At 44.7% G+C, this 12127-nt stretch overlaps 1 protein-coding gene and 1 long non-coding RNA gene across 2 annotated transcripts in view; one reads left to right on the top strand and one right to left on the bottom strand.

Annotated features, from left to right (window-relative positions):
• Window positions 1–12127, top strand: part of LOC144826435 (transient receptor potential cation channel subfamily M member 7-like) — a 2236140-nt gene that overhangs the window by 715780 nt on the left and 1508233 nt on the right. Inside the window, exon 13 of the mRNA XM_078684762.1 lies at window positions 2636–2689. Coding sequence (XP_078540888.1) covers window positions 2636–2689 — 54 coding nt within the window. The remainder of the gene's footprint in view (window positions 1–2635; window positions 2690–12127) is intronic.
• LOC144826437 (uncharacterized) overlaps window positions 1–12127 on the bottom strand; it is an 871719-nt gene that overhangs the window by 201547 nt on the left and 658045 nt on the right. The gene's annotated exons all lie outside the window — the stretch shown is intronic.

Raw genomic sequence — 12127 nt, 5'->3', positions numbered from 1 at the left:
ATACTTGGAAGGTTCTGTCTTTGAGGGAGGAAGGAATCAAGCCATTTCAGCGCACAGTCGTCTGTCCCAACCTCCGCAATCCTTTCGACATGTGTTGTGTGGTCCACCGTGTTGAAGGTTGCTCTGAGGTCCAAGAGAATAACTGCTGCTGTGCCAACCCTGTTTGAGAAGTTGTCTGAGGCCTTCATTCACGACTAGCAGTGCGGTCTTGATGCCAAGTAGTGCTCTTAATCCCTTTTAGTTATAGTGAAGAAGATTGTTTGATTCTAGAAACAAGAAAAGATGGTGAATGCCTTGTTTCTCCAGAAGTTTAGATATGCCTGGCATCAGAGAAAAATAGGTCTGTAGTTGCCTGGATAAGAGGGGTCCAGATTTGTAATTTTGTTTTGCTGGAGTTTAACTTCAGGTTTCCATTGTTTGGGAACTATGCCAGAGGAGAGTGACGGGTTCAATAAACCTATTAGAACATGGCGAATAATCTCGGAGCTTTGTGCTAAGATATGGAGGGAGGCTGGGTCAAGAGGGGATCCTGACTTCACTTGGCTAAGTAATGTCAGAAGTTGATTGGAAGAGATCAGAGGAAAGGCCGAGCGGCTGTGCTAGGGGCATAGCTTTTTTTTCTGTTTCCTGGAAAAGACAAAGGTGTAAGATTTGTTTGTTTTTCAAACAAGGCTAACTCATTGCAACGAGCAATTGACTGTTCTGGAGGTGGTCAGTCTGATCTCATCTCCAGTAATGATTTAAGAACTAGGAAGATTTCCCTAGGTGAGTTTGAAGCATTCTCTATGTTTGTAGAGTAAAAAATTGCCTGGGCAGTTCGATTCTCTGAATGGTAAAGCCTGATTGCTTCCTGGTATTCTAGCCTATTTGCTTACTCATAGTGCCTTCTCAATGTCCTTTCTAATTGCTTACAATGCTTCTGCTGTATTGATAGGTTGGGGATCATGGTGGCTGTTTCGATTTCTGTTGTCCCTTGTGGATCTTTAGAAGAATAACTGTGTCTAGCAAATTATTGATCCAATTAGGACACCTGGAGTTAGCCCCAGTGATGGAATCCCCCAGGTCAGGTTGGTGTTGCTGAGATTGTCATTCCAGAGCATTTTTAATCTAATTTAGACCTAAAACGTGTATGGGTCTTAGGTCGAGGAGGGGCATCTGTCGGCCTTATCAACCTTTTTATTATTACAAGCTCTGCCATCTTTGTTTAAATCACCTATTTGTTTTCTAAAAGGTTTGACCTCCATGTTCCCACGAAAACCCTCTGTGATGCCTCATAGAAACATACATTTGTGATGATCATCCCATTCAAGCCATTGCACTGTTGCTCACATTGAAGGCATTCTCCTCATAGTGTTCACTATGCTTGTAGTGTGATTGAGCGGCAAGGACTTACTATCCGAAAACTGTTTACCACCTTTTTTTACAGGGATTCTAATTCTGAGGGCTAATGCAGCATGTTTCCCAAAACTTGAAGCACATTTCCTCACTAGCCAAACTATCCCTCTGCTGCCACTATTCGCCTCACATCATGCATCCAGGAAGAAAGAGGGACTCCATTGCCTAGTCTTAAAGAGACCTCCGATCTTTTATAATGATTGTACCAATGACTATCAGCTCTTTGTGCTGTTCTCTGGGACAAAGAGGGGAAAAGCAGTGCACAATCAAAACATCTCCTTATTGATTTCCTTTGTGTACAGATCTGCTATGGCCTAGTCGAGAAACAGCCTCTGGAATCCCTGCAAGCTCATTCTGCCCCTGTGCTAGCACACTGAGTGCCTGTTGTGGACATTTGCAAGGCTACTATGTGGATGTCACACATTCCCAAAGCACTACTGGCTGGATAGCCAGGTCTGGTGGCAGAGTTAGTTTGCCTGTTTGGTCCTGGTGGATTTCTGATCTGAACCATTCGCCGATCCACATTCGGGGGCTCAGGTAATACTTTTATCTATTTATAGGGTGAGGAATCTGCAGTTGGAAGTATCCATCACAAGAACAAGTTACTTGCCTTCAATATTGCCCTTTCCGGTGGATGCTCTCATCTAACCACAGATTCCTCACCACCCTTCCCTCCTCCCCATTTATCTGGAAGCCTCTCCTTCAGTCCATAATAAAAAGATTCCAATTAAAAACCTGCACACTGACACAACCTGATTCCTGAGAGGTCTGTATTCGGTGACGCGGACAGATATCAGAAATAAACTCACGTCGACGTGTGGATGTGGTGGTTATTTTGTGGTCCTTTTGGTGTGGGATAGACCTGGCGTGGAGCCGGACAACACCACCTATCTGCGTCTGAGAGAATTGCAGAGAAAAATATCCGGATCCAATCTGGCACGTGGGGTATTCACAAGGTGAATAATCTGCGGTTAAATGGAGTATCCATCAGAAAGAACATTATCAAAGTTAAGTAACTTATTAGAGACCAGTATGTAGGCCTAATTCTTTTATAATTGTGAGTTCTTGAAAGATATTGTGCAAGCGTTGAGACCATATCAGTGTTTAACTCTTAGAATTTGTACCCTGAAACCTTTTACTTGAGACTTGAAACTTACTGTTATACTACATTACTAGAATTTTATGAAATTGGTAACCTATCAGGATTTTAATTGTTTATTTATTTCTTCCGTCTAAACAGAAGCAAGGCCCAACCAATCCTACACTTTTTCATCTAGTTCGGGATGTAAAACAGGTAAATAATAACGTTCTAATTTGATGCAGAACTGTTCAGTGTTTATTTGTGCTTGTATGTTTGTACACCACAAAACGTAGTTGCCTCTTAGTGCTTCAGCATTGATGGTATCAGTACCTCGACTTGGTAGAGCGGTTCAGGTTACATTAATTTATTTTAAGGTTAAACTGGTGATCTTAATGCCCAGATATATTCAACAGTATATTTGTTAAAGATAGCAATGCAACTTGCACAATGATGGGAGAGCCATCACACATGCATCTATACAATAGTGCTTTTGTTGTGAAAGGTATTCTGCTGTCATGGCTAACACCATCTCAGTCCTTTAGGTACAGAAGGAAGATTTACAAGAGGTACGTTTTCAGTTTTGCCTGTAATTGAAATATTTGTGGACAATTTAAATGTATTAATAGATGCCAATCCAGAGACATGGAGGGATAGTCAGAAAACAGGTGCTTTTTATGCAAATCTCTGTTGAAGATTGACTCGATGTGCAGTATCCTATGTCTGAAGTTGGCAGTGGAACTTTGCAAGATGTTTTTCTCAAGGTTTATTTTAGAGCATGGACTTAGCGATCCTTTCCAACAAAATATCTTTTCCCATGACAATGCTTTCCAGACTAAGGCATCAGTGTCAGGTTGCGGCTGGGAGTCTTGAGATAATTCTTTGATTTAACTCCAGAATTATTAAAAATGGCACCTTTAAGCCTGTCCTCTGTGTAACACACGTTTTCCCTAAAACGATAAGCACTCTGTAGGTGGTCCGCACGGAGTAGATAACCTTTGGTTGCCGGTGTGCTCTGATTTTCATTGTTATAAGACAAATATTCTAGACTTGCTATGCCATGTAGGTGACTGGGTGAATGACGAAAATTTCTCAGAGCATAAGGGGTGGAAAGAGCTACAACCTTCCAAAGTCTTGATGTGGAGGAACAACATTATCTTCAGCAGTTTGCTACTTCTTTTAAAAAGCTGATCCTGCTGTGGATTGCATTACGATGCGCCCACTAAATCTATCCCTATAACCACAGGACTCCAACTCACATGTGCAGCATAGATGTTGGAAACCCAGATCCTTGGGTGCCCTCGGTTCACAAAATAGTTCTCACTGCCTTGACCTAAATCTCACCAAGGCTGAAACCGCATTAGTGACACAAGGCAAAAAATGTGTATGGCCACCGCCTGAATTTCCCCTAATCTTGCATGCCCTGTATTTAGCCGTTAGATCTGCAGAGCAGGAAAAATAACCAGATGTTAAATGTCCCTCCTGTGGTCATTGTTCTCTCTCGTCTACCGGTCTGGAGCCAATATCTGTGATATCACAGATCCAACAAGGTAAGTTTAGATTCATGGGCTAACCTCTTTGCTCTCGAATGTTATAGGCACAAAGTTATTTATATTTAATACTAACCAAGGTCATAGAAAATACAAGACAATTATATTGAATGTTAGAAATTATTTAGCAAATTAGAAATCCTTTAGCAGAAGCAAATAGAAGATACCTAACTTTTTTATGAGCGAACAAGAGCCTGCATTTGAATTTGAAAGAAACGTACACCCTCTAATTATCCTCATCAGTGATGGTGAACACAATCTTCTTTTATCTGTGGTTTAAAGTTTATGGATGACATAGCGTTCTCCCAAAATTTAGGAATTCTTCTTTGAGTGATTAAGTACCAGCATTCCTGTTTGCCTAAAAAGCTGAAAATTGTCTTTGTTACCTCCATCACAACATTGCTAAATTAAGTTTTTAAAATGTATTTAACATTCCGAGTGTCGTACAAAACAGAAGCATCATTTAGCCTTAGAGCCCGACCTAGCGGGATATACCGCCCATAAAAGGCCCGCTCCAGCGTTGGGAGCAGGCCTTTAATGGCTGGTAGAGCCCGCTAAGAGGGCTCTAAGGCTGTTAGAACATTCCACCCCTAGAGGGCAGAATGTCTTTATTAATAAAAAGAAAGGCCTCTCGGAGACCGATGGGGTTAAAATCACAGCAGCATCTCTGAACAAAAACAACATTGGAATGTTGCTCTGCGGGCTTCGACCGACCCGTAGAAGACCGTAGCACTCCTTTATATTCAGTGGAGTGCTCAATATTCCAATGTCCTAATAAAACATAATAAAAGCTTCAGAGTTTTTATTCATTACATAATGAACTGAATGTTTTCTTTAAGCCAAGAAGTGGCCTCACTGTGGTATTCATTGTTAAGCCAAGGATTGCACAAAAGATGAGCAATAACTGCAAATTGACAGTGCTTATTGATCTCAGTCTGTCACATTGCCTTACTCATATTCTTCACCTAAGAGTATTTCTTTTGTTTCCTTATCAACAACTTAATTGAAATTGGTGATATATAAAACGTGAGCAATAAAATAGCGATTCTGTAAAGTAACACATCACAGTGTTCCATGACCTCCATTGCAGAAAGTATTAAGCAGTTGCTTAACCTCATCCATGCTGGTGACTGTGAGAAGTTGGCCTGATATATGATGCTCACTAGTTCTAGTGATCACCTTGTATCAGTCCAAACAACCCTTATGGTGATTGGTTGTAAGTCAACCTTATAGACCAGCTATCCTAATGGTAGCATGGACAAAGCAGTCTTAGGCTAAACTCTTTTGGCATGTGAAGCCAGCTGTTTTACCACAATATAACCCCTTGAATACCAGATGAAAGGACACCACACAGGTTTTTATGAAAATAAACAATATATTTATTAATAACAAACGCCTCTGAACTCTTTGAGATCAGAGGGCTAAGCACATGACAATCTCTTAGGAAAAATACGATAAGTTGCACAAAATTACAATGGTGCCCTAGGGGCACGGCAAACCATATACTAAGTAAATGGGTTAAGGAAATCGATAGAAGGATTGGAGCTGTCCAGAGGCTGTAGGACCGCTGGGACTACGCTATCCTAACTTTAGGTAAGTAATAGGAGGTCCACGGGACGCGGGTGCAGAGTGTGAACTCACACGCGGGATGCGTAACAACGTCTATGGACAGTACAGTTCAAGAAAAAGGTGAGTACGGACAATCCTGACTGGTTAGGACTAAAACGACTGTGAATCTAGACACTAGGAGAGTCAAGCTACCCTTGAGCACCGAAATGCTCTTGTTACCTCACCCACGGGCTGCGGGTGCATAGGTGCGAAGTCGTGTCAGCTTTCTGCGTTGAAGTCTATGGAGCCTGAAAGAAAAGATGCTGCAGGCGACCAGGAGGAAGATGTCCGGTGTGATCCAAGGGTGGATCAGAGATGCTGAAGACCTGAAAGCAGAGGGGACAATGTTCAAAGTCACTAGCCAGTGACTGGAGTGGAACCAGGAAGGAACCAAATGTCGTCGTCGCGATCAGGTGAAGAGTGGATGCTTGACTCTGCTGCCACGTGGACCAGGAGGCGTCTTCGACGACCAGGATGGAGGCACGAGCTGTCCCACGCAGGCTCTCGCTGTCGGCGGTGTCTGTTCAGGATTTGGCGTCAACAGGCCTTGGCAAAGGCAACCCACGCGGTGAGTGGAAAAGGCATCTGGTGCGGACTAGGAGAGTCCGGGGTGCTCCTCTTTTGGAAGGGAGCAAGGGCCAGTCTGGAGCAACCAGACCAGCAGTGTAGTTTTCAAAGTTCGTCGTCTAGGAGGTCACTAGCCAGCCGGCAAGTGACCAGACAACGCGTCGAGCAGCAAACAAGCAGAAGGGCCCCACGCAGATCTCGTGGAAGCTGAAGGACTGATCTTCGGTGCAGGGGCTGCTCGGGGCTGGGGCTTCTCAATCCCCAAAGCACTTGGTCGAGTTTACCTCGGGAGTCGTGCTGGAAGCCAAGTGCAGTTTCTTCCAAGATGGCCGGTCCCACGTGTCTCGTCGCACCCACGGATCTCAGCTGTGCTGCAGATGTGAGTTGAGGTCGGAGAGGTCTGGGAATCCGGGTTTCGTCGGGCTCTGAAGTCTGGATCCTCAAGGGAAGACGACAAAGTGAAGCCGCTGGACGCTTGATGATGCCTGCAGTTGCAGGGTGGACACTCTTGCCCACAAGGGAGATTCTTCAGTCTTCTGTGGAGCAGAGCGTCGAAGTCCAGAGTTTCTTCTTGTAAAAGTTGTTCAGGATAATGTAATTTGGAATGGGACCAGCTCCTACCTTTATCCTGTTAAAGGGGGCTGTACTACGACTAGGTCCCTCCTATGGGTGGGACCAGGAAGGGGGGTGGTTACACCCCCTATCCTTTGTCCGGTTTCGCGCCAGAGCTGGGGCAGGGATGCCCCAGCAACTGGTTTGAACCGGTGTATGCACAGGACACCTTGTGTGCCCCAGGCATGTCTCATTCCTTTCAGGCCTGTCCTACCCAATACACAAAATCCTGTCTGGGGTGGTGCTAGCACCTCCCAAGGCAGGAAACCCTTTGTCCAAGCCTCCCTCGCTGGAAGGACTCCCAGCAGCAGGAGGTCAGACTTGTGTCTGTGGTGGCAGCATCCATTTTGTGATGCCAAGGCTCGAGTCAACTTTAACCGGGGTTCACAGTTACATACATGTTGTGTCCCTCTAGAAGGGTGGAATGCTACCCCCGCCCCCAGAATTGGCGAGGGGGTAGTATTCCAATTCGTATGACACCTTACTGGACATGTTTTGATAATGTTATACCAGAGTTAGCATTCAACCGCGAGGATTATAATGCACTTAAGAGTATATGGTATAGCGTTATAATGGAACAGCTATTAGGACTTGGTTCGGCAAGCTGCAGACGGGCTCAGCTCATGCCAGAGCACCATCTCACATAATTCCAATCACTCTGCCTTCAGGATTGATAAGGCCTGCCATAGGAGTGACTGATAGGAATATATGTGTCCATTTTGGGGTTAGATATAGGTATACTATATCTATAGCAAAGGGTGATTACACCACCTTGCCCCAGCTGTCTTAGCAGCCAGTTGTGTCAGTTTTGGATGGCCGCCAGGGGTGGCATAATACATGCTGCAGCCCCTGGTAGGCCCTGGGTACACCTATGCCCTGGGTACCTAAGGTACACTGTACAGGGACTGATAAGGTGACCCAGTATCCAATCAGATATGTACCTAAGGTACATGGAGTCCATTTTAACAGAGAGAGCAGGAAGCCTGGGGTCCTGAATAGCAGGATCCCAAGCCAACTAAGTCAAAAACCAGCAAAACACTAGGCAAAAAGTTGGGGGCAACCATAGTCAGATATCCACCTTCCTACAGTGACGAGCTCAGCTCGTCATGGAGTACAGGTGAGCTCCACTCATGTCGAGCTGAGCTCGTCACGGCCGTTGGAACGTTCGCACCGTTGGAACGTTCGCACGCGGGGCTAATTTCCCTGCTGTGCTGAACGTTCTAAAAACGGGTGCGGCCGTGACTAGCTGAGCTCGTCATGAGGGCAGCTCTGCTTTGCCTCATGACGAGCTCAGCTCGTCACCAGCATGCGGGCGCTGCGCGCGGCCCCTCCCTCCCCCCCCCCCCCGCACTGGGGGGGGAAAACACCCCACAGCGAAGGGGTTAATAAAATATGCAGTAGTAAACATTAGGCTAGAGTGTGAGGAGGTTCTGCTTAACATAAGGATAACCTATGTTACTGTTAGAAATGGGAGTATCTAGTTTGCAGTGGGTTCCACCCTGTCTAAGTAGGGGCCCTTATTCTAGTCAGGGTAAGGGAGTTACACACCCAAGATCACCCCTGCTCACCCCCTTGGTGGCTTTGCACGAGCAGTTAGGCCTATCTTAGAAGCAATGTGTAAAGCATTTTTTCCATACACACAGTAACACAGTGAACACTACAAAAGGACACCACACCAATTTAGAAAAATAACAACATTTTTCTGCTAAAAAAACGACGAACATCCAAAATACCCAAGCAAATATATAACTTTTAAAAGGTTCAAAATATTTCGTTCCATAGGAAACTATGGATGTGTCACTTTTATCACAAGGTACCCCGGGTGTGTCAAAATAAAATAGGAAAATAGGTGCATGGTAGATGAGGCGTTGGAAAAGCAACTTGATGCGTCGATTCCTTACTCCCAGGGGAGGTTCTTGTCACTTGGGGTTTTTGCCGAAGCATCTCTTCACTAACCACTTGACTGTTATTTTTTGTGATTCAGGATTTCATTTTGATTAGAAAATACTTTTTGATTCAGCTGACTCGAAACACTGGTTGGTTTTTCATTTAAGATTTAATCAGAACAGAAATTATTTTATGTGAAAATATTAATGTTCTTCGTGAGATTAAGGTTGTCCAGGATTTCCTGTATTACCATATTGTCTTTTGGAGAATGAGTTCCTAGTGAACACTTATCTTAAACTATAAACTTTATACCCATGTTTACATAGACACTTGGGTTGTGCTCTTGTGATTTTCACTTTCTTAAAGTGTCATTTTCAAACACGCAATTTAATAACCAACTCTACTAAAATATGTATTTTTTAATTTTTAGTTCAGGGACCCAAAACTCAAAAACTCTCTCTCTCCTCAATTGAAAGTTACACTTGTAAGAGGTTACAAGGAAGCTCCAATGTAACCCTGGGCGAAGAACTACGCTCCGTTCGCGGAGCTTGCGGAGTTTTGGCAACTCCGCGTTCTACGGAGAACGCGAAGCTGTCGATTACTCCGCGATCCGGTGCGTAGCGTAGTTCTCGCGCGCTGAATAACATTATCGCGTGCGCCGGGGGTAAGTTCGCGCGATATTTGACGCGATCACGCACTTTGGAAATAAGGGAACGCAAGCGGGCGGGACAAACCTCTTGAGTAACTTAGCGCGCTAGCTATCTCGAGCATGCAGGTAGCGCCCCGAACACGCGCACCGCGCTCCCGAAGACGAAAAACGGCGCGCGAACGGGTCTAGCAAGCTACTACGCATGTCCGCGGAGCTACGCGAAGGTCGCGGAGTGCAACTGCGTCTTCGCGTAGCTCCGCGGAGTGCGGCTCCGCGAACTACGCCCAGGGTTACTCCAATGATGACCTCTATGAAGAAGGTAATTCTTGCAACAGTGAAAAACGAAATTGGCAGATTTTTTACTATCAGGACATGTAAAAGGCACCAGTACATGTCCTACCTTTTATATTCACTGCACCCGGCCCATTGGGTCTACATAGGGTATACCTTAGGGTTGCCTTGCATGTAGCAAAAGGGAAGGTTTGGACCTGGCAAGTTTTGCCAGGTCGGCCTGGCCTTTCAAAACTGCACGCACAGACACTGTGGTGTCAGGTCTGAGACATGGTTGCAGGGATACTCATGTGGGTGGCACAATAAGTGCTACAGGCCTACTACTAACATTTGAATTGCAGGCCCTGGGGGCATACATTGCAGTTTCCTCGGGTCTCACCCGTAAATCAGTTATAGCAATTATGGATAAACAATCACAATTTACACAGGGAACACTTGCACTTTAGCAGGGATAAGCAGTGGTAAAGTGCCCAGAGTTCTAAAACCAGCAAAAACTAAATGCAGAACACAGTCAAAAACAGGAGGTCAGAAGCAAAAAATACAGGGGAAAAACACACCAAGATGCCTGATCTAACAGTTACATGAGTCAAAAGAGGTCTATGCAATTCATCCATGGTCCTCACATCTTTTAATCTTTTTCATCTTTATGGGGGTATCAATGAGACTTGTAAATATCGGCCTCTAGACTTCTATATCAGTATCATCTTCAGCAGTGTTGCCAATTGGCTATAAAGGGACGTGATAAGAGGTTTGACGTTAAGAGAAGCAAAATTGATAAGTTCATTTAATCACTCCACAGGTTATCACTTCAGATAAATTGTCAAAACCACTCCTTTCTTTGTTTGCAGTGGTTAATTAAACTGACTGATTAAACATTTTTGGACCGTTACTGTCTCTGTATTTGTAGCATTGTGCATGCTTGAAGAGAATAGAGAACGGAATATGATTACATTTTTCTGAGAAACATTTCTCACCTTTGATGGTATCGTTGGTGAGTATGGGGCATGTGCCTGCTCCAATTATAACCACTCCTCTTGACAAAGATGACTGTATGTGCTGGGTCAAAGGATTTGCCAGGGAATCCAAATACCCTTTTCCAATGTATTCTTGGCAGTGCAACCACTTAAGGCACTAAACTCCATTCTTCATGGAGGCCAGCTTCTGCCAGTCTGACGTTATTGCCAACAGGCTGATTCTTCTCTTGTCAAGTTGGCTTCACCTGGTTCTTTTGACTCTGTAATATCTCTTTGATCCAACGTGGAAGCCAAAGGACCATGTGTGAAGACATTGCTTCTTTCACCCTTAGGCTTAATGTTGAATTTCCAATTGAGACGTGAGTGGATCTTTGGTGTACCTATGCCCACCATCAGAAGGGTGCACCAATCTAGACTTTCAAGCCCACATTATAATACCTCCATCACAGCATTTATTCTGCTGTCATTGTGGTATGGGTAGCAGCATGTCAGTATCATGTTTCTGCTGTTGCCCTTGCCATTCCAAGGTAAGAAGTTATCTCTTCTTTACTGTCACCTGTGTGTCAGAAGTCAGACAGAAGTCAGACATGGCTAATCTTGTGCAGTATGTGACTGTCTTCTCTACCCTCACCAAGGGCAGATGAGTACTAAATATTGTACAGCATAGCAATGCACTGAGGTTCAAGGTTCTTCCACCTACCAGTCGACCAAAGAAGTCATGTTGATTCCAACTTAAGTAACAAACCATCCTCAGCTGCAGAAAGCACTGGTGTAACCTTTCTCTTCTCCCCAGAAAGGAAGCATGATCTACTACTGCAAATGTCTCTGGTAGAAGAAAATCTTATGCAGTATTTCAAACCTATTTTGAACCCCGATAAACTAAACAGTAGTCAGTAAAAAAGAAATGTTCAAGGCATATGTGGCTGTAGATCTCTCCATCGGTATTGTTTTTGATTGAGTTCCCTTTTTCTCGTATCTGGTCGATGCCTTTATTTTCGTCCGGGGCAGACCTTGGTTAACTTCGGCCCCCAGTGGGGTCTCGCCCTTTAGAGCCTATTTCTCTACTTTTTTCTCCACTCTCACTGTGTCTGGCCTATGATGGAACGGATGCCCTTTCTATACTGCCCTCTGTCGTGCAAAGTACCCCTGGACTGACCTTCACCAGATCTGTAATCTTTGCCTCTCACCCGAGCCATGTGCCCGTCCACTGCCATCGCCGTCCTTTCGCTGCTCAGCTTATCGTGGAGGTTACAAAACCACCTCCCCTGAAGCCTGTTCATCCTTTTAGCATCAGGTAACTACTGAGGTAACAATGCCATGAATAGGGCAAAGGTTGCTTCCCCAAAGGAGCAGCCTCAACCAAGCAATGACATGCCACTTCTCCCCCATCTACCACAAAATACTTGTATGGGGATGACTTCAGATATTCTTCCCCACCTGGCACCACGTCACATTAGACCAGAGAGTATTAGACATCATTCAACATTGTTACTGTCTGGAGCTCAATTTCACACCA

Source organism: Lissotriton helveticus, chromosome 3_2, assembly GCF_964261635.1.
Source record: "Lissotriton helveticus chromosome 3_2, aLisHel1.1, whole genome shotgun sequence".
NCBI lineage: Eukaryota > Metazoa > Chordata > Amphibia > Caudata > Salamandridae > Lissotriton > Lissotriton helveticus.
Note: the sequence above shows the minus strand (reverse complement) of the source record. Positions and strands in the feature narration are given on the sequence as shown.